Source organism: Leuciscus leuciscus, assembly GCF_965113295.1.
Source record: "Leuciscus leuciscus genome assembly, chromosome: 6".
In the NCBI taxonomy this organism is placed as follows: domain Eukaryota; kingdom Metazoa; phylum Chordata; class Actinopteri; order Cypriniformes; family Leuciscidae; genus Leuciscus; species Leuciscus leuciscus.
In genome coordinates this window covers 34,235,662-34,262,477 of record NC_138730.1, presented here as the reverse complement: position 1 = coordinate 34,262,477, position 26,816 = coordinate 34,235,662, and the positions used below count along the sequence as shown (strand labels likewise).

Here is a 26,816-nt window from a genome sequence, read left to right as displayed (position 1 = left end):
TTTATCCCTAACTAGCCTATTGTTTAGCTTTTGCCATTTTAATTCATGGTTTTGATCGACATTTGTTTGGTGTTTTGTGGTACTTGAATGACTGGTCAAAACATTTTGAAAGCAAACTGCATGGCAAAATGATTAATTTCACATGATTGAATGGAAAAATATGTGCATAATGCCAGGGCATTTCTTTAATCTAATTTATCTTTTTATGTTATTGTTTGTGTTGACAGTCATAAGTATGAGTGTGTATGGAAGTCATTGGAAAGTCCCTACCATTATAGAAAAACAAATAGGTCAATGTTTATTTCTTTTGACTCAGGTTTACAGGAAAGGGAATATTATAATTATTATATATCTACATTTTTAGATTTTAATTAGGTTAGCAATGGTGTATCTTATCCAGACTCTTTAACTTGTGACAAATCCCCACAGTCCATTATTTTATGATTTAACAGCCTTTCAGTTGCCAATGGATGCACAGTATCCCTTTTTTTTGTTTTCAGACTGAATGTTTTCAGTCTTGAGCTAAGGTTTAACACTGCCACCCACTGGTGGGATTCTGACATTACATGTTGCGTATATTGATAAAGAGATAAATACTGTATGAAGTGTCTAATCAGGAGCCTATCTTTTACTTTTAGAAGAGCTTCAATCCTTATTGCTGGGCCGCCATGAATCATTTGTGGAAAGATAGAGGTGAAAATGTAATTTTATAAAAAAGATTAAATTGTCAAGGTATGTTAACTTCAGAAGACATGATGTGCGTTTTGAAGTCTTTCTGGTGTTTCTAATACTTTAAGTTCTTCTCTTTTTTTACGAATATGTATGTGCCATTATCAGTGTATCATTACATCCATACATGTTGAAACAACCCTTGACCTTCTCTTATAGTAAATCCATTCAGTAGGTAACAAAGTAAAAGATTATTTATTAAGCCATATAAGTTTGTCTATTCCTCAAGTCCAAGTTTTTGTGCTTAGAATGCCATATTTTGCGACTCAATGCGTTGGCCTTGGAGACAGGCTTTTTTTTTTTTTTTTTTAAATGCCACTACGGCCATAAAGTCCAGCTTTGGGTTTACGAATAGTGAGCTTATAGACGTTACCCACTTTGCATTTGTAACTGTAATTCTGTAGCCTTTTTATACAGTTTTAGTACTCACTTTTAAAACCCATACATCACAGCAGAATACACATACCCCTGCAAACAAACATGTAGACTATACACTTTCCCCCCCGTCCTCCTTATGTGCCTCTGCATGGTTGTCATGGTGCAAGAGATTAGAGGCCAGTGCTCAGACAGATTGTCAACGCTTCCTCCAGTTTCTCCCTCACTGCGCTTGATGTGGCACACACAGAAGCAGTGCAGAGGAGTTTGATTGTGTTAGGGAGTGAGCGGATTAGGGATGCTTGTATGTGAAGAAAACTGTTTCCCACAGACCACCAAGGAAGAGTAGCATCACTGTAAATGAGATTTATAGTCTTAAAAAAAGGTGTGCGCAGTAAAAAGAATTTCATATTCTGGTTATTGTCATGTATACACAGATTTTTATTTCCATTTTGATCTTTTAGCTGTACCATGAAATTACAACTCACAGTCAGACTCATACACCCAATTCATTTCTATGGAAGATACATGTAAAAGTATCGAGACAAAGAACAAACATCACCATAGAAACAAACATTTCCACCAAGAAATATAGAAAGGGTTATCTTTTAAGCTAGATAGTGGTTCATCTCAGAATCAGTCAAATTCTACCTTTTTCAATAACTACACTGACAATATTAAAGTAACAAGAGTTTACACTGACTAACATACAGGCATGTTAAACAATCTTTCCCGACTCTTTAATCTAGTTGGTGTTAAGAGCAGTATATTGTCTAGTACTGTACAGCTGGACAGGACAAACATGGATACAATGGACAGGTTGACAGGTCATATTTACAGTTTGGTGTTTTGGTGCTTTTCAACTTTTAAAACTAAAATCCTGATGATTTAGTACAAATAAAGAATGTTTAAGTACAAGTCAACAATATTTCATGTGAATTTGCCTAGTGTAAATTTTATGAAGTGTATTAAATATCAGCTTGTCAAAAGCACTGGTTGGATCTAGGAAAACAATTGTACATGCATTTCCTCTGGGCTCCAGCTGTTCTGTCTGTGCTAAGAAGGATATCTTTTTAAACATTTGAGCTTATTAAGAAAATTGATAAGAGCTCGAATTTTTTTGGCCAAATTTTGCTAAAATTGTCGACTTGTGCATGACTGCCCTCCAAAACATAATGGAACAAGGTATCGACTTAGCCTAACAAGATCTTTGACCAAATAAAGACTTTCTCAGTATCTGTATTTAGTGCATTTTATACTTCTTAATTTGAAATGCACTCCCTCCAAATGTTACCATCCTTACAGAGTTAATAAAGAAATAGTACATCAATACAATAACTTTTAGTGAAGAACTAGTCTATTTTCATCATTGGCTTCATAAATTTTGCTCTGTTTCTCACCCAAATCTATCGTTTAAATCCTTAGCTACCTTCAGATCTTAACTTTGGAAGAGTGAACAAAACAATCATGAAAACCTTGCACAGACAAAATAATTTACATTCATCAAAAAGAACATCACATAATATTAAAGGAAGTACTATAAGATATATTTAGACATTATTACATATATTAAAATACACAATGCAGGTATTTTAATATGAAAGATCAGGAACATTTTTTAAACCAAGTTAAGACCCTCTATGTGATTTCTGTGTGTACATGTGTGGCATTATGTGCTGTGTGTTTTTTTTGTGTGTTTTTTTTGGTGAAGTCAACAATCATAATTACCCTTTATAAGTTCCTTTTTCTTGTCAGCTATTACATTGATCTCAACACTTTGTCTCTCTGTTTCTTTAACAGCGATTGGTGGAGAGGTCTCTGATGCTTGCTGATGTTTTTGGAGGGCTTGGTTTAAGAAACTCATTGATGCCCTGGTGGCAGGAAGGTTGCAAGGTGGTGAGTTTGTGACCGCTCATGATGCAACACTCTCTCTGGGCCCTTGGTCCTTGCAGGAGTTCGAGGTGCCTTGACAACTCCTCCATGGTGCTTCATATGTCCCTAGAAGTTATAGTAAGAGACGGTATTTTATTTTCATGTATCTCTCAAATTGCAACAAGATATTGTACCATGTTAAACTGTATATTCACATTGAATGACACTAATTGTTTAGCTTAATGAATTCAAAAGGCCACTCACCTTGAGTCCACTGCGACTTGCATACTCTTTTCCACATTCGGAACAATGGTAGATTTTTTTCTCTGGCATGGGAGGTGGAAGACTGGGAGTCAGTGAAATGCATCCAGTTGATTCTGTTTTGTCCATTTCAGTTCCTGTTGTATCTTTAAGGTCCACTTTATCCTTTGAGGTTGAACTAGAGTGAGTTTCCTTCTTCTGCACATGTATGTCAGGCCTCTCAGTCTCAGCTGCGTCCTCACTTGTCTTGTCTACAGTGTCTGACCCCATATCTGCATTAATACTCAAATCTGGAGTTGTCCTTTGACCATTCTTTGGTGTTTTATGTATATTATCTTCCATCTTTTCTTCCTTAGGGAACTCTTGGGGGATTGATTTGGATGTTTGGACAAGGCTTTGGTCAGGCTCATCTAGGCGTACTGTATAAGTAGACACACTCTCAGATCTCAGCGCAAGAACAGAAGGTGGTGTTGATGTTGGATGTGGCCGAGGATCCCTGGATGCATTATGAGCTTGTATACCAAGAAAATCCTCTAGATTGGATCTGGATCCAGAGCAAGAAATGGGTGAGAGAGATGTATTTTCACTGAGTTCACAGTCATCTCTTTGTGGACTGGCTTTCATTACAGCAGAGGAGCATGAAATTATTTTGTCTTCCAAGGAGGCAGTGTTGCTGGATAGTTCAAAAGATAGTTCATTAGTGGCAGAAGGACCAGTTGTTGCTGATGCTGACTGAGTGGCAGGAGGGACAAGGGAGGCTGCAGATTCTACTGGAGAAGGTACACCGAGAGAGAGCTCAGGGGGATCAGGTCTGAATGTTGGAGGTGAATGGGGGGTTGGATTCAGGGAGGGGTCAGGGCTTAGGTCAAAAGGTGGTATACGACCTGAGCTAAGTGAAGCAGGTAAGCTGGAGGTTGCGGGACATACTGTGGGACCAGTGCTGTTAGCAAGGGATTCAGTATGTCTAGAATCTGATACTGTTTGTAGATCAGCATGTAATAACTGAACATCCATAGTGCTAGGGCTTATCTCTGAAGCAGAGAGCTCAATAGACTGGGGATGGGACAAAGTATCACATTCTGTTGAAGTATCAAGCATGTTCTCTGGTGGTAGCTGTCCTCCTAAATGCATGCGGATATGATGTTGCAGCACAAGGGCATTGGTAAACTTCCGTTGGCATAAGGGGCAAGAATTCTGGGCACGACTGTTTGGTGGGCGGGCTCGATGGGTGGCAAGGTGTGCTCGAAGGCTTCCTTTAGTTGAGAAGGAACGACCACATAGCTTGCAGGGGAAGGGTCGCTCACCTAAATGAGTAGCCTGGTGCAAACGCAACGCTCTTGGGCAGCTTAACACCCGCAGGCACACACTACATTGATTTGGGGCAAGTGTCCCAGCAGAGTTCATAAGTCCCAGGTAAGGTGACTCCTTGCTGAAGAGGGATGTTGGTATTTGGATTGTAGATGATGGAAGTGAGGTGACCACATTTGTACTGAATGTGCTTGTGCTCATTAAACCACTGCTGCTATAGCTTAATGCACCTGCTACACTATGGCTGCTGGTAGAAGTCTCCCCAATGGATGAAACCCAGTGTGACTGACTGTGTGGTTCTTTCTCTAACTTTTCCACCAGTCTCTGCAGCTTTGATGTGTCCGAGGTGGAAGTTGAGATGGAAGGGGCCGCGGATGAAGCTGTGAATGGGGATGTGATATGTTGTTGCGGGGATGGCAGAAATGATCCGGCTGGAGTTGTCTGCCTGAGAAACCCATGGCCTGGAAGATGGTGAGTGGAAGATGCTGGGAAGAAGATTTTGGGTAAGTTTGCAAGCTGTGAGTAAGCAGAATGGGGCAGCAGAGTAGGTATAGGTGGGGTGTTCTCATCAAAGCGCTGTTGTTTCACTCCTTTATATACCCCAGCAATGGAGGAGGTGGATGAGGCAGGAGCTGAAAGAAGGGTGGAGGCCAGAGAGGATGTTGATGAGGATGTTATTGAGGAGGTAGTGGATGTAGAGGCTGCAGCAGCCGCAGCAGCCGCAGCAGCAGCAGCACGGTTGAGCTGAAGGAGAGAGTGTGCAGTGGTCAGCAGAGCCAAATCAATACTAGGAGGCAGAGATGAGGGTGTGGCGCGTGTTGAGGCAGTAGTGCCCTCAAGACTGTCACCACACATATCATCCTCTTGCTGGATCTGATGCTTCTGAATAGCATTTGTATTGTTGGAGGTGACAGTTTGAGTTTGTGCTGATCCTCCCATTGATCCCCCAGTTACAGATGCAAAAAGTGAACAGGGAAACAACGAAAAAGAAAGTTCAGGGTTTTGTTCACGATGGCGCAAGAAGTGGACCTTGAGGTTCCCTCGTGTGGTGAATCTACTGAAACATACAGGGCACTGGTAAGGACGCTCCCCTGTGTGTGAACGCAAGTGTATTTGCAGGGATGAATCACTGCTGAAGAGTTTCCGACAAAATCGGCATGCATGATGCATACGCCCCGATGATAAGACAGGCGTACCTCCTTGAGCAGAGAGTTTTGGACCCTGTGAGGGGGCAGTAGGGACAGCAGCTGTTGATAGAGATTGGTTCGGGAAGGTAAGACTACTGTTTCCACTGGCTGCTGTGGTGTTGGATGATTTTTGCGATGATAGGCCAAGGGAAAGTGTGAGTGGATAGTTCGAGGCAGCAGGTGTGGGCATTGATGAGGATGTGGCACCACTTGTATGATTGGTGAAGTTTGCTGGAGTAACTACCCCACTGTCATACTGTGCCTTATGGGGGCGTAAGACATTTAAGAGAGGGTGGGCATGTTTGGAGGACTTGGAGGTGGTCTGAGGTGGTAGCAGGGATGAGAAACAGGCCAAAAGAGGAGCCACAGAGGTAGGGGGAGGTGATGACTTTGGTCGGGAGGTTCTGGGGTTGTTATCAGAACCTTTTAAACAAAGCTGTGGCAGAGATGGAAGTATGAATGGCTTTGAATCCACTTCACAAGATCCACCTCCCAGCCTCAGTACTTGCCTACAGATTTCCTCAGTCATCTGCATTTGATGGATTTGCCTCTGCTGCAGCACACGTAGCTCCTCCAAGATAAAAGCAATACTGACGGGTGCACATGCTGGGGCTGAAGGGACTGAGCTTGGGCTGGAAGAGGGTGTAACTGGACTTGGGGGACCCTGAGGCACAGAATTGGGGCTTCCAGGATGTGGAGGCACACAGAGAGAAGCAGCAATGGAGGATGATGAAGAGGTTGTGGTTGCTGACACGCCTAACTTTGGAGAAGCCATGGGTGATTGAGTGATGTTGTGGGTAGAGAGGACGGTTGGTGCAGTAGTAGTGATAGGCTGATTAGTAGAATGGGATGGTATGTCAGGAATTTGGGAAAGGTGAGACTCTGTTAGGTTTAAAGGAAATTGATTGGGCTGGCAGGGGATGTGAAAGATACGATGGCTTGGTCTGGTCAGAGGTGTTGTGAGCCTCTCAACCGGTGGGTTTAAAGTAGATTGGCAGCTTTGAGTTGTAGAGTATGAGGAAGAGCAGGAAGAGTTCTTTGCAAGAGTAGAGGTGAGGGACTTCACTGCCAACTGCTCCTCTAAGAAATTAGAGAGAAACTATTTATGCAACAATTTATGCCATACAAATACTAGTCTAGTCTAACGTTTAAAATCCAAGTCCAGTAAAAAACAAGAATAAAAACGGTAACAGGTCAGGAAACTGATACTAAACAGTTATATAGTTGAAAAGACACTCATACACTATTTTAATTTCAAATCATGAAACTGATTAAGGTAGCCACTACAATATCTAATAGGTATATAATAGAATGTACAGTTTGATTAATCATTCTAAATGTATTATTTTAATTAATTTAAATCAGTCATTAGGTAATTGAGTAAAGAGAAAATAGATTGTATAAATTTAATTACACAATTAGTTTTGTCATTTTATTTATTTTATTCTCGCTAGGTTCTTACATGATCATTGTTTGTCTGCCACATTATTGTTGTTATTGCACTTGTGAACTGACAAACCCAAATGTTTTTAGCCTTATGAACCTCATAACCCAATTTCGAATCTTTAGTTCTTTTCCTTTTATTTAGTTTGTTGTCGCCTTGATTGCTTCCAAATTGTTTTTACTCACTGCTTACACAAGCATCACCAAGGAAACATAGCATATGGGGAGGCTCACAGAAGAGGATACCTCTGGCTGACCTGTAACACTGTATTTCTATTAAATGCCAACCAAAGTATAGTATTGCTGTTCTAACCAAGGCTCCCATCAATGGCACCTACTGCGCCACTTAAACTCCCGTTATCATAAATCTTTTTTTAACATTTAACTTGTAATATTAAAATATATATATTTTTAATTAAAACACAATTTGTACTTTTTATTTGTACCTCTTTTTTAAGTCAGTCTTGCACATGGCTGTCTTCTCCTCTCTCTCTATCCCCTCACTCCCTCTGAAATCCCATCCCTTGACCAGCTTACAATGCTTTTAGCACCGCTAACAGCCAACTTTGTTTCCACAGCAACAATGAACATGGACAATGAACCTCGCCACAAAATTCCCAAACCTCTTCACTGACCCACCTACCCACCCTCTAAATTGTGTAAGTGAATATATTCCATTACATCCCATATATATATATATTTAAATCTTCTCTCCGAACCCAGCAAAGCATGAAAGGTCAGTGAGCCTTAGTGCCATGTCAACCACTAAAAACAACTAGATTGCTTAAAATAAGTGACCTTTAGCATTGGAGCCATATCCAGACACCAATGTGAATTTACAGAGGACATAATAGCATGAATACAAAATTAAATAGAGATACATTCACACTCATATACTAGGGAGAGATGCACAAAGAGTTTCCCATACTAATAGAACTCTAGAATTTAAGTCACAGATCAACACACTCTTATGCACGTACTTCCTGGCAGTTAATGCCTGACTGCACGACCACAAAGCCTCACAGAGACAATTAAGTTCCATGCCATTCCCGCTCAAGTGGCTCCTTCTTTTTCAATGTTGTCCACCTTTTTCCACAACCTTTTTCTAATTCCCTTTTCAAAACCCAGTTCAGCATATTACGCATCTCTGTTCCCTTTAGGTTTGCTTTGCTATTTGGTCTTCTCATTCTCACTAGCTATACAATATCGTGGGTGGTCTAAATTCTTAGCTTGGGTCAGAACAAGATGAAAGTACTAATTGGATATTCAACGGAAGCTGTTGGGATCTATGTATATGTAAATATTACGGAATTTCCTTTTATTTTTACTCTGCTTCATTTTACTTTTCTTAACTAGATCAGATATTTTAAACGTATGAATCTATTAATGTCACAGCAAATATCTCGAATGGCATTTGCAAGATGGCTCGCTGGCAGAAACAATGGAGCTTCTCTTACTAAACGGTAAAACATTTCTCACCATGTTGAAGTAGCCACGAAGTGTTGTGGATAGGGCTGAAAAAGTGCTGAGGTCTTTTCTGTTTCCGGCGTGACATGATGCAGGGGAAAGTCAATGTCTAAATGGCCCATGGGTTGAATCAGACTGAAAATCTTTCTCTTTAAACTAAATTACAGTAAGTCTCACTGCATTAGTTCTGAGAAACAATAAAAAATCCATGTTTCATTTATATAGAGAGCTACAAGGCGAAAGGCCAAGTGCATACATGAGCAAGCAACGTCTCAAAAGTGAACTAAGCACTTGGCAAACTAAATCTGTGTCTATTCAGTGTCTAACTAAAATCCAAAGACAACTCTCCACCTCCTTTTCCCTGTTTCTCTCTCAAACACAGTCTCGGCTTGTTCTCTCTGCATTTGCATTCAAATAACGCAGAACACCACCTACTCATGCATATACCCCTCCTTTCTCTTACACCCCCAAGTTTTAAGGCGTTCCCCTAAACCTGTTTTTAAGTCTCAAGGCATTCCCCTAAACCTGTTTTTAAGTCTCAGGATTGAGTATTTAATAATTAGACACCAAGAGCATGTAAGGCTGAGATACCATATAATTGTAACCTGTTGCCAAAAAATGGCAGGGGACCAAATGTATTCATAGTTATCATATCGTGTTATATTGTTTTATAATGTCATATTCTCAGTTATGTGATTGCCTTTTTAAATCTATCTCAAATATGACTGTAAACTTTAGCTCCTTAATGTAATGCATTCAACAGGCCTGCATTAAGTTCATTAGAACTTAAAAGGACCTGCAGAGATTCTCACGTCAACGGCATTACTGTATAATTAAAATTTAAGCCAAATAATAGAATTTGAAACAATATCTACATTTTGATTGTCTATAATACAGATGTGGCATGTTTTCAGGTGAGTCCATTTCAGTAGCATAATCCAATGTCATGGTATTTATTTTAGAAAACTATAATACATCCTTGTCCTCCTCAACAGTATGATGTATTTCATGTGCATGTTTTTATTTATTTATTTATTTATTTATTTTATTTGGCTTTCACAGCATTTGGTTAACCACATATTCCATTTTACATTTATATTATTATATAATTTGTATAAAAACTCAAGACGTTATTTTTAAAATAATATGAATGCCAAAACACAATAAAGTGTTTAGCTAGCATTTCAATTTATGCTATAATACACCTCGTAAAATTCTTGTACAAATGTCATAATTACGTCAGCAAAATGCTCGCGGGAACTACAGCTCTACTGTACGCGCGACCTGTTGCGTCCTCCGGCGCGCTCTATGATCATAACCAATTATGATTCATATTTCTTATGACTACATGAAATACTTTGACGTAACTGACATTTGGAGTCTACGGATTGTAAATGGTATAAACACTTACCAGCAGACGATAATCTTTCTCGGTTGTTTGTGAAATTAGGGTAGATTACGTCGTACAGTGTCTGGGTCGTAATATCATCATTGCTGTTCCGGCATTTTGCCACCGTGATGCGCAGTCGGCTTTGACAGCACGCAGTTCGACATCTAAATTATTTATTTGCTGTACTGTCGTTACACTGTATATTGTTGTAGTCGTGACTGGTCACTTCTCACCCATTGTTCAGTGTTTGGTTTGATGGCACATTGCGATTTCGTAAAGTGATATTTCGCTATTCCTGTCATTCCCACAGTCATCCCCTCCCTCGCTGCTCTGCTTCCTTTGTATTTGGTAAAAATGGCCCTCTCCCCGGCCTGAGCCTTTGTTGAGCACACTAGCGCTGCGGCATCGACGGATGTCTGTCTGTGAGTCTGTCGGTCCAATCCGGACACTGTCTCCGCAGAGTAATTAACCAGCCATTACGAATCATGTTTGGTTTTTAACTGCCTCATGTGCGAGGCCTGTACGTTTGCCTGAGGTCTGTGACACAATTTTCTTTTTAAGATTATGTAATCTGGTAATAATTCTTAGGCTATTATGAAAAAAATGCATTTTATATGAGAATGGTGTAAATATGTCCAGGTGTTGTTCGCGTTGAATTTCACATGTGTTAGCCATAATATTGGAGTTGTACAAAAACTGTTCAGTTTACTGTGACACTGAGTAGCTACGTTGCTAACAAGTTGCTTAAAAGGACTACAACTACCACAAGGATGTGGATTTATGTGCTTGATGAGCTGGACAATGGTTGTAGTCCATGAATAACATGAAGGAGAGCAGGGCATAACACTTTTTGTCTTTCTCAGTTTGTGTAAATCGATTTGGTGTTAAGAGTATTTCCCCCCCACATTAATTCTGCACGTCTAGTAAAATGATGTGGTCTTGCTTCATTAATACAGTTGAAAAAATACACTTTTTTTTTTATTTACCCCAAAAGAATGGAAATGTAACAACATGACCCATGTGAGGGGTACTTTGTTACATGACCCTATTACTGCTTAAAATGTTATCTGATCTAATACAAATATATATTAGCCAAACTAAAATATTTGGTCAATAGAATACAATTATTAACTTTTTTATATAAAACAATGGACATTTTCAAATATTTCAAAATAAAGGAATTTTTGAGTTTGGAAAGGAACATACCAAAAGCACACAGCTACAGTATAAAGTATTATTCAAAACATGATTATTTCTGAACATTGACACTCTACTGTTCAGAAATTTGGGATATGTAAGACTTAAAAGAAGTCTCTTATGCTTACCAGGGCTGCATTTATTTTATCCAAAATAGAGTAAAAACAGTATTATTGTGAAATAAAATAACTGTTTTCTATTTGAATATGTTTTAAAATGTAATTTATTCCTGTGATGGCAAAGCTGAATCTTCAGCATCATTACTCCAGTCTTCGGTGTCACATAATCCTTCAGAAATCATTCTAATATGCTGATTTGGAGCTCAAGAAACATTACTATGTTGAAAACAGTTGTGCACAATTTATTTTTAGGATTCTTTGATGAATAGAAAGTTCAAAAGAACAGTATTTATCTGAAATAAAAATCTTTTGTAACATTATACACTACTGTTAAAAAGTTTGGGGTCAGTACGATTTTATTCCTGCGTTTTAAAGAAAATAAGAAATTAATATTTTATTCAACAAGGATGCATTCAATTGATAAAGTGATAGTAAATGCATTTATAATGTTACAAAAGATTTCTATTTCAGATAAATGCTGTTCTTTTGGACTTACTATTTATCAAATTTTTTTACAAAATTGTAAACTGTTTTCAACAAATCGTACTCGGTTACTAACGTAACCTCGGTTCTCTCTAGAAGAGGGAACGAGTACTGCGTAAGATATCTTACGCTAGGGGAAAATCCTTTTCCGCGAGATATTGAAGCCAAAAATTATCCTTAATTTTGTAATAATGCAAAACGCGTTGCAGCAGCAATGCAGACATAGGCGAGACAGCTCGCGCGCCTATTGGCTGCTCTGCGGCAACTGCAGCAGCCTATCGAGCGAGGCCTGGCGTGACGTCAGACCCAATCAGGGCACTTCGCGCCCGCTGCGTCACGTCCCGCCGAAATGGGCGTGGTCTAGGCCTATAAATATCGCTCGCAGGCAGCTATTATCTGGTTTTTCATCATCGAAGCAACCAGAGCGTGTGCATGCACGGCAAGATACGCAGTACTCGTTCCCTCTTCTAGAGAGAACCGAGGTTACGTTAGTAACCGAGTACGTTCTCTTACGAGAGGTCTCTCGTACTGCGTAAGATATCTTACGCTAGGGGACCCAGTGTAAAACGCCGTGCATGCTGAGATCTGACACCAAAGACCCAAGGGCGAAAGCCCGGGGTACATATAGTGCACAATCACTCAGTGAACTCACAGAGAGTCCGGGAAGAAGGAGGGGTGCAGCCTCACTTTTCCACATAAAGTAGCGTCGAAGGGACGCAAATTTCATCATACAGACAGGGCGGGGTACGGCCTGAACTGATGTGAAAAAATGTGGGTCTTACACAGTTTGCCCAGCTTTAAACTGTCGAAAATTGAGCTGTGCTCAGTAAACGCAGCATTCTGAGCTGAACGCATCAGGTCAGATAATACTGGTAGTTTAGACCGACAGCAGCCTGGCCTGCAGGGCGGGAACCTCTAGGTTATAAAACCTTATAAATGTAGACGGGGAGGCCCAGCCTGCCGCCATACAAATATCTTGCAAGGCAATCCCACTTGACCAAGCCCACGAAGAGGCCATGCCTCTTGTGGAATGCGCTCTGACACCCAAAGGGCACTGCATGCCCTTGGAGGCGTATGCCAGCGCTATAGCATCAACTATCCATCTGGATAGGCTCTGTTTCGACGCGGCTAGTCCCTTAGAACGTCCGCTAAACGAAACAAAGAGCTGTTCCGTCTGTCTGAAAACAGACGAGCGAGACACATAAGCTCGTAATGCCCTGACTGGGCAAAGGAGGCTCGCGTCTCTTTCCTCATCAGGGACCGGTAGGGCTGACAGAGAGATAATCTGCGCCCTAAACGGTGTGTTGAGGGATTTTGGAACATAACCGTGCTTAGGTTTGAGTATAACTTTTGAGTCATTGGGCCCAAACTCCATGCACGCCGCGCTCACAGAGAGCGCGTGCAGATCCCCTATGCGCTTCACCGAAGCGAGAGCCAGCAAAAACACCGTTTTGAAAGACAGGTGTTTCAAATCGATTGACTGTAAAGGCTCAAATGGCGCACCTTTCATGGCTTCCAGAACCGTAGAAAGGTCCCATACGGGGACTGAGGGAGGTCTGGGAGGATTCAGTCTCTTAGCTCCTTTAAGGAAGCGGATGACTAAATCGTTCCTTCCTATTGACTGACCAAGCGTTGTTTCTGAGAACGCTGCTATAGCCGCCACATAAACTTTGAGCGTGGAGGGGGCCCTGCCCCCATCCAACAGCTCTTGTAGGAAGGAAAGCACCTCCGTCACATCACAATTTGTGGGTGACACACCACGGGCTGTGCACCAGCCCGAAAACACTGACCATTTCGAAGAATAGAGTCGTCTTGTAGACGGAGCTCTAGCCTGCGTGATCGTGTTTAATACTCCTTTAGGGAGTCCAACATGTACCCGTTGATGGCCCAGACATGAAGGGACCATAGTTCCGGGTGAGGATGCCAGATCGAGCCGCGGGCCTGTGAGAGGAGATCTCTCCTCACTGGTACTGGCCACGGGGCAGTACTTGCTAACTGCATCACGGCTGGGAACCAAGGTTGGTTTTTCCAGAACGGTGCTACCAGCAGTACTGAGCATCCTTCTTCCCTGATCCGTTCTATCACCTGAGGCAGGAGAGAGACGGGGGGAAAAGCATAGAGCGGGCGGCGGGGCCACACATGGGCCAGCGCGCTCCTGCTCTTGGAGAAAAATTCTTGACAATGAGCGTTTTCTTGAGACGCAAACAGGTCCACTTCCGCTCTGCCGAATTTCTTCCACAGCAGTTGGACTGTCTGTGGGTGTAGAGACCATTCGCCTGCCGGAACATTGTTCCTGGACAGTCTGTCCGGTCCTAAATTCAAGATCCCTGGCACGTGCGCTGCTCTGAGCGAGCGCAGGTTGCACTGAGCCCATACCAGGAGGCGTTCTGCCAGCCTGTACAGTTTCTCGGATCTGATGCCGCCCTGGCGATTTATGTAGGACACCACAGACATGTTGTCCGAACGGACCAAGACGTGGTGACCTTTTATTTGGGGACAAAAATGCGTCAGCGCGTTGTCTACTGCCAGCATTTCGAGGCAGTTTATGTGCAGGAGCTTCTCCCGTTCTGACCACTGGCCGAAGAACGGTCTGCCCTCGAGCAGCGCTCCCCATCTCGAGGTGGACGCGTCCGTGGACACCACTTTCACCCTCGAGGAAGTCCCCAGGCTTACACCTGATTGGTACCAGTCGTTCGCTTTCCAGGGTTTCAGAGCTGTAACGCATTTCTGATTGACCCTGAGGCGAAGCAAACCGGGTGCCCACGCTTCGCGTGGGACTCGCGCTTTCAGCCAAAACTGCAGCGGGCGCATGCGGAGCAGACCCAGCTGGAGCACTGACGATGCTGAGGCCATGAGACCTAGCATCTTCTGAAATTTCTTGAGCGGGACAGACGCGCCGCAGCGAAAAGAGTTCTCTGTGCGTCGAATGTCTACCGCGCGCTGTTGTGATAGTTGCGCTATCATGGATAGTGAGTTCAGTTCTGTGCCCAGGAAAGATATTTTCTGACTGGGTGACAGGGAGCTCTTTGCCCAATTGACACTCAGACCCAAATCCTCGAGGTGATCGAGTAAAATGGTCGTGTGTTCTATGAGCACTGCGCGAGATTGCGCTAGAATCAGCCAATCGTTCAAATAGTTCAGCACTCGCATGCCTCTCATTCTGAGGGGTGCGAGCGCCGCATCCATGCACTTCGTAAATGTACGGGGTGCTAGGGACAAACCGAACGGCAGGACTGTGTACTGATATGCCTGGCCCTCGAAGGCGAATCTCAAATATCGCCTGTGACGTGACGCTATCTGTATTTGAAAATACGCGTCTTTCAGATCTATTGACACAAACCAATCTCCTTGGCGAATCTGCACAAGGATTTGCCTGGTCGTGAGCATCCTGAACTGTCGCTTCACAAGCACTTTGTTCAGTTGCCTTAGATCTAGTATGGGTCTGAGACCCCCGTCTTTTTTCGGTACCAGGAAGTATCTGCTGTATAGCCCTCCCTCGCTCTGATCTTGAGAGAGAGGTTCTATGGCCCCTTTGCTCAATAGTTTCGTCACTTCGGCTCGAAGTAGATGTGCTACTTCTGTTTTTACCGTGGTCTCGACGCGCGCCACATAGCGGCGAGGGCGTCGGCGAAACTGCAGCGAATAGCCTCTTTCTATAATGTTCAGCACCCACTTCGAAAACCCCGGGTAGCTTTGCCCATGCGTCTGCATGGATAGCTAGGGGTCGAATACGAAGCGCGCTCCGCTCGCTCAGCGATGGGGAAGCTTCGGTGTGCTGTAACACAAGCGTGTCGCTCGTGACATTTGAGGCATGGGGCGCGCTGATGACAGCGGGCAGATTGCCCGCGCTCGACTCCTCTGCGGTGGTTAACCGCGAGGGGGAGGGCTGGGCGGTTCCCGTGGGAACTGTCATGTCTATGTGTGGATGTGGGCGCGGGACAGCGGGCACATTTATCACACCGAAAGCATCGTTCGCTTGCGTGAAGCGAGTGCACGTTGGTTTCGTTTTTACAGAAACCGTGAGACATGCATAACGTGGTGTTAGTGGGCACATTCACCATGTTTGAAGCGCAATCGGTCTGAGCCGATTCATGTGCGCGAGCCCTGTGTGACGGGCTGTGCTTGTGTGTAGAGATGGGCACTGGGCAGTGGGCATTCTTCTTACACATAAAGCACCATCGGCCGTGGCCGGGACACCAGAAAAATACACACTTATGGGATTTATCTGGGTAGCCGTAAAAACGGCGTTTGTGTGCAGGCAAGCGGGTGACAGAACCGACTTGTTTACTGCAGGATACACTGGAACAGTCACATTTACTGGAACTGAACGAGCGAGAAGTTGCCATAGAAACAGAGAGCGTCAACATGCTGGCGTTTATTGCAGGCCTGCGTGCATTACAACAGGCTTGTTCACTGCAATATTGACATTTCCAGTCGCCTGAATTCCAGAGGGGAATGGGAAATGTATAGGAAAAAGGAGGTTGGTCCGTCCGCAGCGGGACCAGAAAAACTCCCTTTTTTCCTTACGCCAGTGACGCACGGAACACCATAGAAACGGTGTTTGGGTGCAGGCGAGCGGGTTGTACAACGCGCTCGTTGGCTGCAAAATACACATCTGCAGTCGCCTTTTCAGGGAACTGACAGAGCGAGCATTGACGGCATAATTTTATCTGCCGGTAGACCCGGGGATCGAACGCGGGTCTCTCGCGTGCAAAAACCTGAGAGTCTGCCACTGGGCCACAGGGGGAGACACATTGTAACTCAGTTAGCGCGAGTATTATAAGAGAGCGTCAACGTGCTGGCGTTTGTTTGCAGGCATGCGTGTCTTACAACAGGCTTGCTCACTGCAATACTGACATTTCCAGTCGCCCGAACTTCAGAGGGGAATGAGAAATGTACGAGAAAGAGGAGGTCGGTCCGTCCGCGGGGGGACCAGAAAACGCTCTTTTCTCCTTTCGCCAGTGACGCACGGAAACCATAGAAACGGTGTTTGGGTGCAGGCGAGCGGGTTGTGCAACGCGCTCGTTGGCTGCAAAATGCACGTCTGCAGTCGCTTTTCAGGGAACTGACAGAGCGAAGCATTGGCGGCATAATTTTAACTGCCGCTAGACCGGGATTCGAACTCCGGTCTCTCGTGAGAAAAACCAATGATTCCGCCACTGAGCCACAGGGGGGAACGCAAAGGTTTTCGGATGCACGAGCATATAAGAGCGTCACATGCTTTCTTCGGCGTATGCTTGCAGGCGCGCTTGTATTAAAACAGGCTCGCCTGCTGCAATATTGATATTTCCAGTCGCATGATCAGGGAACTGGGAATATGTATGAGAAATTGAAGGTCAGTCCATCCTCGGAGGGACTAAAAAACACATCTTTCTCCTTTCGCCGGTGAGTGACGCATGAATGGGGCGCAGAAGGCAGGGTAGCTTTCTTATAACGTAAAGAAAAACTAACCCCGACCGTCCGCTTCCAGCCTCCCTTGTGAGCGGCGCAGTTTGCGCGGCTTGAACAGAGGGAGAGAGAAAGCTAGCCCCGTGACCGCCCGCTCCTGACATCCTCTGTGAGCGGCGCGGTGTGCGCGGCTCGAACAGAGGGAGAACAGGTATCGTCCCCCAAGCAGGCAAGGCAAGCGGGCGAACCGGCAAGCTTTGCGGGTTGGGGGGGGGGGGGGGGGGGTTGGAGGAGCAGTCTCGGAGAAGGATGCCAGGTGAGTCCTCAGAGTCACCATAGGCAGTACCTAACTCGCAGTGAGGGCAGTCGCCGTCAGCGAGTGCGAGAGCTGCGTGATCAGGAAAAGGGGCGTCTTGAAAAAGACGCCCAGCTCTTTTAGTGCAATGGGAGTGTGTGTCGCGGCGGCGAGCACACACACATACATAAACACAGTAGTAGAGAAAGGATATAATGCCGGAAAGCGCAGCAGGAAGGCAAGGAAGGCGGCGCGGCCAGCGACTTCAGTGACTCGTCCCGCTGAAGGTGCTCTCTGTCAGACGGCGCGGCTTCTAATCCAGCTCCAGCGATGCGTGTGCTTCGCTTGAAGGATGAAAAATCAGATAATAGCTGCCTGCGAGCGATATTTATAGGCCTAGACCACGCCCATTTCGGCGCGAAGTGCCCTGATTGGGTCTGACGTCACGCCAGGCCTCGCTCGATAGGCTGCTGCAGTTGCCGCAGAGCAGCCAATAGGCGCGCGAGCTGTCTCGCCTATGTCTGCATTGCTGCTGCAACGCGTTTTGCATTATTACAAAATTAAGGATAATTTTTGGCTTCAATATCTCGCGGAAAAGGATTTTCCCCTAGCGTAAGATATCTTACGCAGTACGAGAGACCTCTCGTAAGAGAACAGCATATTACAATTTAAAAAGCAAGCCTTTAATTTATTTTTTTATTTTTTTAAATAGACAATTCAAATATCCAATGTGGATTGACACAGAAGGAAATGAAGGGAAATCTCGTACACACTTGAAAGTCCTTGGATCCCCTGAGTATGTTGTCAATTCCCTGAAAAAAACAAAGCTACAAGATTTTTTCTACTGCACCAAATATTTATATTTATTCATTTGTTTATTTAATGCTTTTATTATTTCATACGTTCTATAAAACACTTACAATGTTGACCTTGCATTCTTGATTTTTATGTAAATCAATGCAAATCAATTTGTCCAAATGTGACTGACTGACAAATGTGAGAAATGCCATGCTTTTATTAAAGTGCCCCTATTATGGTTTTTCGAATATTCCATTTCATGCAGTGTGCAATATGAAAAGAAGTCACTCTGAATTGACTAAACGAGTCGTCAGAAATTCAAATCACAATCAGTTACGATTACACGTCACAAGATAATTTACAATGCTTCTCAGAATCACAACCTTTAAGTATGATTAATTATTGATGTATATATTTTCTACCCGGTGTTCAAATAATTGAGTTTTGTTTTTTATATTGTGCATGTCTCCGGCTAATCGGCTTACTCACGTTATCACTGTCATACTGAAATAGTTAAAGAGGGTTAGTTCACCCAAAAATGAAAATTCTGTCAGTAATTACTCACTCTCATGTTGTTCACACCCCGTAAGACTTTCGTTCATCTTCGGAACACAAATTAAGATATTTTGATGAAATCTGAGAGATCGATATCTGCCATCCCAGAAAAGTTAGTAAAGACATCGTTAAAATAGTCCAAGTGACTGCAGTGGCTCAATCTTAAGTTTATCAAGCGACGAGAATACTTTTTGTCTAAACTGCCTCTATTGAAATGTACTGTATAATACTTTATTATACTATATCTTGATTTATTCTACATAAATATCAGTGTTGATTAAACAGTCACCATGTGACATTTATTTGCTTTAATTTCTTTTCCTCACAAATCCCTCATATTGCTTCTGTAAAGAACAGGTCATGTGATGGCTTAGCTGTTCTCTGTGTTGAGAGGTCAGTCAGTCAGTCTGGTTAAGAAGACACTGCAGGATAAGCCAGCTGCCCCATTCGCACACTCTTACATGTACATTTTGGCCGTGCTTCTGTATGAAAACATCCAGCTTTCACAAAAGGCTGCAGGACACAAAGGGTAAGTCTATTTTTCCCCCCCAGTTTTATATAGGCTAGGATATGCATCATAATGCTAACGTTAATTGTAACCAACTAATTCAGGTCAGAGGGCCACTGAGTAGGTGATCTCTTGATTCCCCAGTTGGATCTGGTATTGTCTGCAGAGAAAACGTTTGGGTCAAATAGGGCAGATTTGTTGAGATTTGACAACGGTGAAGTGTCATTTCTGCATGTCTGTGCCCTCAGCGAAACCAAACGGAATTGCAAAATGAATCACCGATTTCAAACAGTTTCCGAACACTCTTCCATTGCTCTTCAAACAAATCTCATCCCAATCGTTGGGATACTCAACAAACTGCATTGTTCTGATAGTGCCAGTGTTTACACTTTTTGGAGGAATAAACCTAAAGAGTGACTTAACGTTGTCAGCATATTAATTTACATAGACAAAAAAAAAAAAAAACCTTTTATGTAATATCTTAATGACTTTATTAGAAATTCATAGGAGATTACCTCATTTATCTGGTAGTCAAATAGAACAGCTTTCTAAGAATAGTTGATTAGGAGGCAGATTAACTGAATAGTAAGCTACGGTAATTAGTTTGTGCCAAATGGGTCTGTATAAATCCATGTGCCACGATTTGACTTCTTATGAGTCACCAATCATTTTCTTGCTTCTTCTTAAGTGGGCACTATTAAAATGAGTAAATTATTATAATTAAGTTATTATTAAAATGAATTGTTCACAAATTTACAGCTGCAATGGGCTCCATGGAAGAAGAGCACACATGCCCTATGTGTCGCAACCTGTTTTGTCGAGCTCAACCCTTTCCCTGCGGCCACAGCTTTTGCCCGCCCTGTGCGCAAGAGGCCTGGACCCAGAGTGGCAAGCGAAGATTTGCATGCCCACAATGCCTGGAGGAGCAGAGGCTGGTTGTGTGTGACTGTTGTCCGGAAGACGAGGGTGACGAGGTTCAAGCAGCTGTGAAGACCTGCCTGCGATGTGAGGTCTCTCTGTGTGAGCAGCATCTGCAGCCACATCTGCATCGGCCAGCTTACAGCACTCACATGTTAGTGGAGCCATTGATGGACGTAACCCGCCGCAGGTGCCCCACCCATCAGGAGGTATTCCGGTATTACTGCATGGATGATAGGGAGTATATCTGCCAAGACTGTATTCTGGAAGGACGGCATGCTCAACACCAGGTCAAAGGGGTGAGAAAAGTGGAGGAGGAATACAAAGTAAGTTATTAGATCTATTGCTGTTTAAGTGAAAGCCCTGTTGTAGGATTTTTAATGTCCTGGGACTGTTTACTCTGCTTTACACCGGTTTATTGTCTTTGTAAAATCAGACACATCCCACCATGCAAAAAGTAATTTCCAGGACTTCATATCCCCTACTCAAATAAAAAGAATAATACTACATTATTATATTATATTATATTATATTATATTATATTATATTATATTATATTATATTATATTATATTGCATAAGCTGCGTGACACGGGTTTGTTTGTTTGTGTGCTGAAAGTAAAAGTGATGTAGGCTAGAGTGTCACGAAATAAGAGGATCTTGACCGTCACAGGAGACGCGTTTGAAACGCATTTTAGACAGGTGTAAACGGTAATGTGTCTTGCTGAGTACTTGTGATCGGATCACCGAAAACTCATCTTAATAGGAGGAAACAGGGTTTCTCACTCACTCGATTTCTGGGATATTGTGAATAATTTGCAGGCTTCAGTGAGCCGCTATCACTAGCTGTGTCCCAATTCAGAGGCTGCATCCTTCAAAGGCCACGAAGTTCGGACCGAGCGTTGTTAAATGGGACGGTCTAGCCTACGGAGGATTGTTCTTGTTGCCTAACTGTGACAGCTGTCATTAATGAGTGGCAGTAATGTTTATACTGGACTTTTTGGAAAAGTTATATTAAACTATCTGCAAACAAAACAGGGCTCACAAACTGTCTAAATATGTTCACCATGGTCCATTTCTGTACATAATAAAGAGTATAAACTACGGTATATATAATCACATCTTAGTAAGATATGTCAACATTTGAATGGCTTAAAGATTTTTATTTTTACATTTGTATCATTAGATATTTGAGTAAGCTGAAACCCAAAACGTATGTTTAAAAGTGTAATTTGGCAATTTCTCTCAAAAAAATCCTGTCATCACTAGCGCACATTGAATTCTTGGGTAGACAAGGTTGCGAAGGATCCATCTGTTGTATCCTCCATTGCCTCGGACGAAGGACGCATTTAGAGGCAGGATTTGAAAGAGCCTTTGAATTGGGACTCCTCCTCGCAGTGTTAAAAGTGTAAGAAACAGTTGTCTAGCTACAAACCAATCATAAAAAGGGGCGCCATAATGAGGGGAGGATAGGGCCCTCTCCCAAATGGCACACTTATATGCACTTACAGTCTTATGGACATACAGTGGCCGTTGCGTGATTGTGAAGTCCAAGTAATCAGCAATCGTATGATTCATTCATTCTTTGTTGATGCCAGGTTTGGGTTATGCACTAATTTTCTGTCATGGTCTGTGGACCCCTTAAATTAGCCATGGCCACTCCATGTATAAAACACTTGTTTCTTCACTGGTGAAACATAACCTGAATACCTAGGATTAATTTGTATAACCCAAGGTATATCCCAAATATTGAAATATTGTGAAACATAAAAGACAATGAAGGAGTCTGTTAAACCAGGGTTCAAATTTTCCTGTAATATTTTATAGGTCAAATTACAGAGCCTGTTCGAGAAAGCAGAAGAGAAAGTAAAGCAAGGTGAAATTATTCTTCAAGAACATCAAAATGCTTGTCGCGCCATCGTTGTAAGTTCAAGCATCTTTGGTGTCTCATATCAAATAAACAAATTATTCCTAACCTGAAGTATAATGATTAATGGTCAGGATTTCATATAACTGAATGCATGCATTATGTGTGTTTATTTTAGGAGGACTCCTCTGTGAGTGATGTCTCTCAGGTGTTACAGATGGGCTCAGCCCTGCAGACTGTTGTGGGGCGACTAGTGTCGGCTGTAATAAACATCACTGAGCAGGAGAGACAGCAGGCCACGGAGAGGGTGCAGGAACACTGCAGCAGGGTGAGAGAAGATCTAAACCAAACTGAGAGCATCCACCGCTTCCTCGGCTCCCTGCTGGACGAGAGAGACCCCTTCCTGTTAATTTGGGTATGAGGACATACTTCATGATAAAGGTGATGCAGTGATGATGTGTAGAGGACAACTAAAATGAGAAGCCAAAGTGTCCTTTCCATTTAAATTTTTTCCACCTATTTGATGTTTTGGTTCCAGGTTAAATGCGCATAAAACCTCATTTACCACACGCTGAAAACAATATAACATTTAGTTTATGTTTGTATTATCATCATTCTATTCAAATAAAGACACATCAAAGTCTAATGAAATGTATGCATTTTTAAACTTTATTTTTTACTTCCTTTACATTAAAATAATTAATACAATAATACATTAAATGCATATTTTGTGTAGATTTTATTTAATTATAGAGCTGTTGTTAATCACCTTTTATGGTCAACAAATGCCCCTGAGAATGGCATTACATAGCCATCAAAAATTAGATGACAGAAAGACATGAACGACAGAATTATGTGCTAGAAAGAGCATTGTATGCGGTTTATAAAACGTACAGATAAGTTAATTTGTTTATTGCCTTATTAACATGTTTAATGTATCCACAGGCTTAGTTATAGCATCATATATCACTTACTCTACAAAGGGTCTTTACAGATGTCATTCAGAATAAAAGAGACTAAAATGAGAGATAATTTTGCGATTGTTCATATAGTTCTACTTTTTCACAGGCATACCAAACAGAGGATTCACAGTGAGTCTTTAGATAAACTGTGATTGTTTTAGTGTGTCGTGGAAATATCTTGTGATTTGTGAATGCAGTTGTATGTTAGTTTTGAATTTTAATCAAAGTGTGTGTAGCCTATGGCCTGGTTTCACACAGAGTTTAGATTAAGCCAGGATTAGGCCTTAGTTCAATTAGGACATTTAAGTAGCTTTTATAAACATGCCTTAGAAAATAACATTACTGGTGTGCATCTTGAGACAAAACAATGACACTGGCATATTTTAAGATTTGTCAGTGCAAGTTGCTTCCAGTTAAAACAGCGTTTTAATCTGGGTCTGTGAAACCGGGGGTAAAAGTTTTACTGTATTAGTCACTTTCTTCTTTCTTGCAGGATGATGGCAGATCTCAACTCCCCTCTGTTCACACCGCCTCAACCCAGCATGAATAAGAAACGTGTCTTAGAGAATGTGGAAAATAAATACAGAGAATTCATAGCTGAGACCCTGCACTGCCTAATTGAGCTCAAGAGAGATCTCTGTGCGTATTATCATTCATACAAGTCCATGATGCCCCATGGACATTTAGATTTGTTAAGTAATTTAATTCCAGCAAACCTAAGCATGATCAATATTTTCAGTGTGTTGTAACAGTTTACAGTAGCATTATTGCTTCATTTGCCTTGTTCAATAGTGCCATCTAGTGGCTACATTTCTAATGCCTGTTTCTCTTTGTTATTTAGTAAGCAGCCCATTAACCTTGGACAAAAACTCAGCCCATCCACTCCTAAATATCTCTGAAGACCTACGCTCAGTGATGAGGGTAAAAAAACGTTTGCCTGTCCCTGAGCATCCTGACCGCTTCGACCACTGGTCTCAGGTGGTCTCCTGTCAGATTTTTTCTTCAGGAAACCATTATTGGGAGCTGGAGGTGGAGGGTTTCTGGGATATAGCAGTGACTTACCACAGCATTGGGAGAAAAGCAAAAGAGGGCACGGCCTTTGGCTGCAATAAGGTATATTGTGTATTAGGACCCTAATACAGGGGTTTTCTAACTTTTTGATGCCACAGACCCCCAAATATGAAGATCTCCAAGATGAATTTATGTTCATTCATAATAATTGTGTACAATTTTGAAATCTCATTATTTATGATCAGTGGATAGAAACCAGATGGAATAATGTCTATTTTTAACACATTTTAATCATTATTATTATCTAATATTTTTTTAAATGTAACATTTAGATTTTTTTTTGATTCATCGTGATAATATTTTCTCTGAAAATGTATCTTAATTCAAATTATATACATATGAAACTTTTTTATAAGCATCTAATGTCAATGTTAGTTGATTTTCTGTTATCTTGCTCAGATATCCTGGAGCCTGACACAGCAGCATGACAGGAAACTTGCTGCCTGGCATAACCGAAAGAAAACCCAACTCTCCGTAAAAATGTCAGGCAACCATTTGGCAGTGGCTCTGGACTATAACTCTGGCTCCATCACCTTTTCAGAAGTAGGATCGGCTTCCACCCTGCTCCCCTTGCACAATTTCAGCACCAGCTTCACCCAGCCCGTCTGCCTGGGCTTTGGCCTCTACAAACCAGAGCTGAACAGCAGGGTCACCGTCCTCAAGAAAATATGACTGCATTTACCTCTCGGATTTGGGTGAAGATGGGAAGAGTTATGTTTCTTGATGGATATATCATGGTCTGGTTGAAAAGGTAGACTTTATTTTTCCAAGTTTTAGTTTTTCATTTTCTTTTATAATTTAAGTCTTGATGTTGAAAAAACCTAGTCTAATCTTTTATAACTGCGGTTTTTCATCATCATGTTTTCACTCAGATTTTAAGGGCAACGGAGATCCTGTGCATCTTTCTGCATTTGACAGCAATTCAAAATTAGCAACATATAAATCTATAATATTTACTTCTAGTATAGTAGATATTTTTGGCCGTGAGCGCAGAATGACGTGTTCGGCTGTTCATCTAGTGGACGTTGTTTTCATGCGCTTGCACATGCGCTGTTCAGTGCTGGGTAGATTACTTGCAATTGCAAATTGTACCTGTTACTGATTACAAATTACATGATGAAAATTGTAGTTAGTAACATAATCTAGATTATTAATTTTAGGTAATGTATTCTGACAACTTTTAGGGGCCATTTACACGACACCGTTTTAAACTGAAAACTGAAAAGTTTGACCGTTCATTTTCACGACAATAGAAAATGCAAACTTTAGCAAACGGGTCTCAAGAAGAAGAATTAGGGAGAATCAACAAATTATGAATATACCATTTATTCACACAATGGTATATTCATAATTTGTTGATTCTCCCTAATACTTCTTTTTATCTTCTTTTAACCCCCCTGCAGTCTTTCATTGAAAATATTTGCTGTCTCTTTGTTTTTTTAATGTAGTATCAATATGGTACAGAATAATACCATTCATATCTAATAAACGAGTAAGGTCAAAAGTAATCTAAGGGTACGTTTGCACGACAATGATGTACTAAAAACAGAAAGGTTTTTCCTTTGCGTTTTTCGTTTACAGAGGACAATGTTGTCAAAATGATCCTGTTCACATGGATTCGCGAAAACGGTTAAAAATGCTGTATGCAAGCCAGGACAGTAGCCTAGATGGTGATATCACTTTGTAAAGAAAAACTAGGTGCATGACGTCACCGTTTTTGTAGTTTACACAGAGACAATAATGGTGTTTTCAAAAACTTGCACTGTGAAAACCGTTTTCAAAAGTTTGCATTTTCTGGCCCCCAAAACACTATGTCTATGTATATGAACACATATTGTCTATGTACCGGTAGTCATCATGTAATCCATAAAAAAGAAATTGTAATCTGATTATGATCATTTTTAAAATGTAATATAATCTAATTACAAGTACTTAATATTTGAAATCTGATTACATAATCCAGATTACATGTAATCGGTTGCTACCCAGCACTGGCGCTGTTGTATGTGCACCATCCGCTCGGACACAAAAATTGGGCTGTGAGCGGACCCTCCTGATGACAGAAACATTACGTCACACGGACAGTCGAATGCAGATGGCCGAAGTGTACTTTGGCCTTTAAATGCCTAAAATGGACTTATATCTTTCCCTGTAGGCAGCCTTTTATGTCACAATCACTAGTGAACTTTGGATAGAAGCGTCAGCTAAAATGAATAAATGTAGTGAAGGGTTTGTGATTGTGTCCATTTTGTGGTGCCATCAGCCAATCAGCACTGTCAGCTGTCATCTACAGTTCATATGATTGGCTCAAAAATGTCTGTGCTCCTATGAGCAAAGATGACACGTTTTAAATCATGTACTTCCAAGTTGTCCTGTGCCCGCTGATGGTAATGCTAACTTCTTAGCTTTCTCCTGGTGTTATTGACCTCATCGTTGGCAGTCCTTCCTTATGATCAACAACTAAATTCAGGCATTCAAATCATAGCTTCCTGAAGCAGTGCACCCATGAAATACTTTGTTTTTAAAATGCACGCATAATTTGACAAAATGTACGCACATTCTTATTTTATTCATTGGTTTAATTTGTCGTGATACATTTTCAAAAAATAAAAAATTACTATATA

The 26,816-nt window shown here is 41.9% G+C and overlaps 2 protein-coding genes across 2 annotated transcripts; one reads left to right on the top strand and one right to left on the bottom strand.

Annotated features, from left to right (window-relative positions):
- Window positions 1-1,521: 1,521 nt before the first annotated feature.
- Window positions 1,522-11,897, bottom strand: sall2 (spalt-like transcription factor 2). Its single transcript, XM_082173473.1, has 3 exons — window positions 10,054-11,897; window positions 3,241-6,812; window positions 1,522-3,102 (listed from the first exon to the last, which is right to left on the bottom strand). Exons 2-3 carry the CDS (start codon window positions 6,505-6,507, stop codon window positions 2,965-2,967), a joined length of 3,405 nt encoding a protein of 1,134 aa, XP_082029599.1. The 5' UTR covers window positions 6,508-6,812; window positions 10,054-11,897; the 3' UTR covers window positions 1,522-2,964.
- trim110 (tripartite motif containing 110) lies at window positions 10,442-26,816 on the top strand. The gene is made up of 9 exons (XM_082173735.1): window positions 10,442-10,567; window positions 19,220-19,396; window positions 20,135-20,619; window positions 22,120-22,215; window positions 22,338-22,574; window positions 23,228-23,250; window positions 23,615-23,760; window positions 23,963-24,234; window positions 24,592-26,816. Exons 2-9 carry the CDS (start codon window positions 19,354-19,356, stop codon window positions 24,862-24,864), a joined length of 1,575 nt encoding a protein of 524 aa, XP_082029861.1. The 5' UTR covers window positions 10,442-10,567; window positions 19,220-19,353; the 3' UTR covers window positions 24,865-26,816.

Bases quoted from the DNA above. Each gene is read 5' to 3' on its own strand.
- sall2 (XM_082173473.1), bottom strand. From the start codon at position 6,507: ATGGCTTCTCCAAAGTTAGGCGTGTCAGCAACCACAACCTCTTCATCA. The intron at 3,103-3,240 runs GTGAGTGGCCTT...TATAACTTCTAG, and splicing joins CAAGTCGCAGTGGACTCAAG to GGACATATGAAGCACCATGG.
- trim110 (XM_082173735.1), top strand. From the start codon at position 19,354: ATGAAAACATCCAGCTTTCACAAAAGGCTGCAGGACACAAAGG. The intron at 23,251-23,614 runs GTGAGTCTTTAG...TCTTTCTTGCAG, and splicing joins TACCAAACAGAGGATTCACA to GATGATGGCAGATCTCAACT. The intron at 24,235-24,591 runs GTATATTGTGTA...TATCTTGCTCAG, and splicing joins CGGCCTTTGGCTGCAATAAG to ATATCCTGGAGCCTGACACA.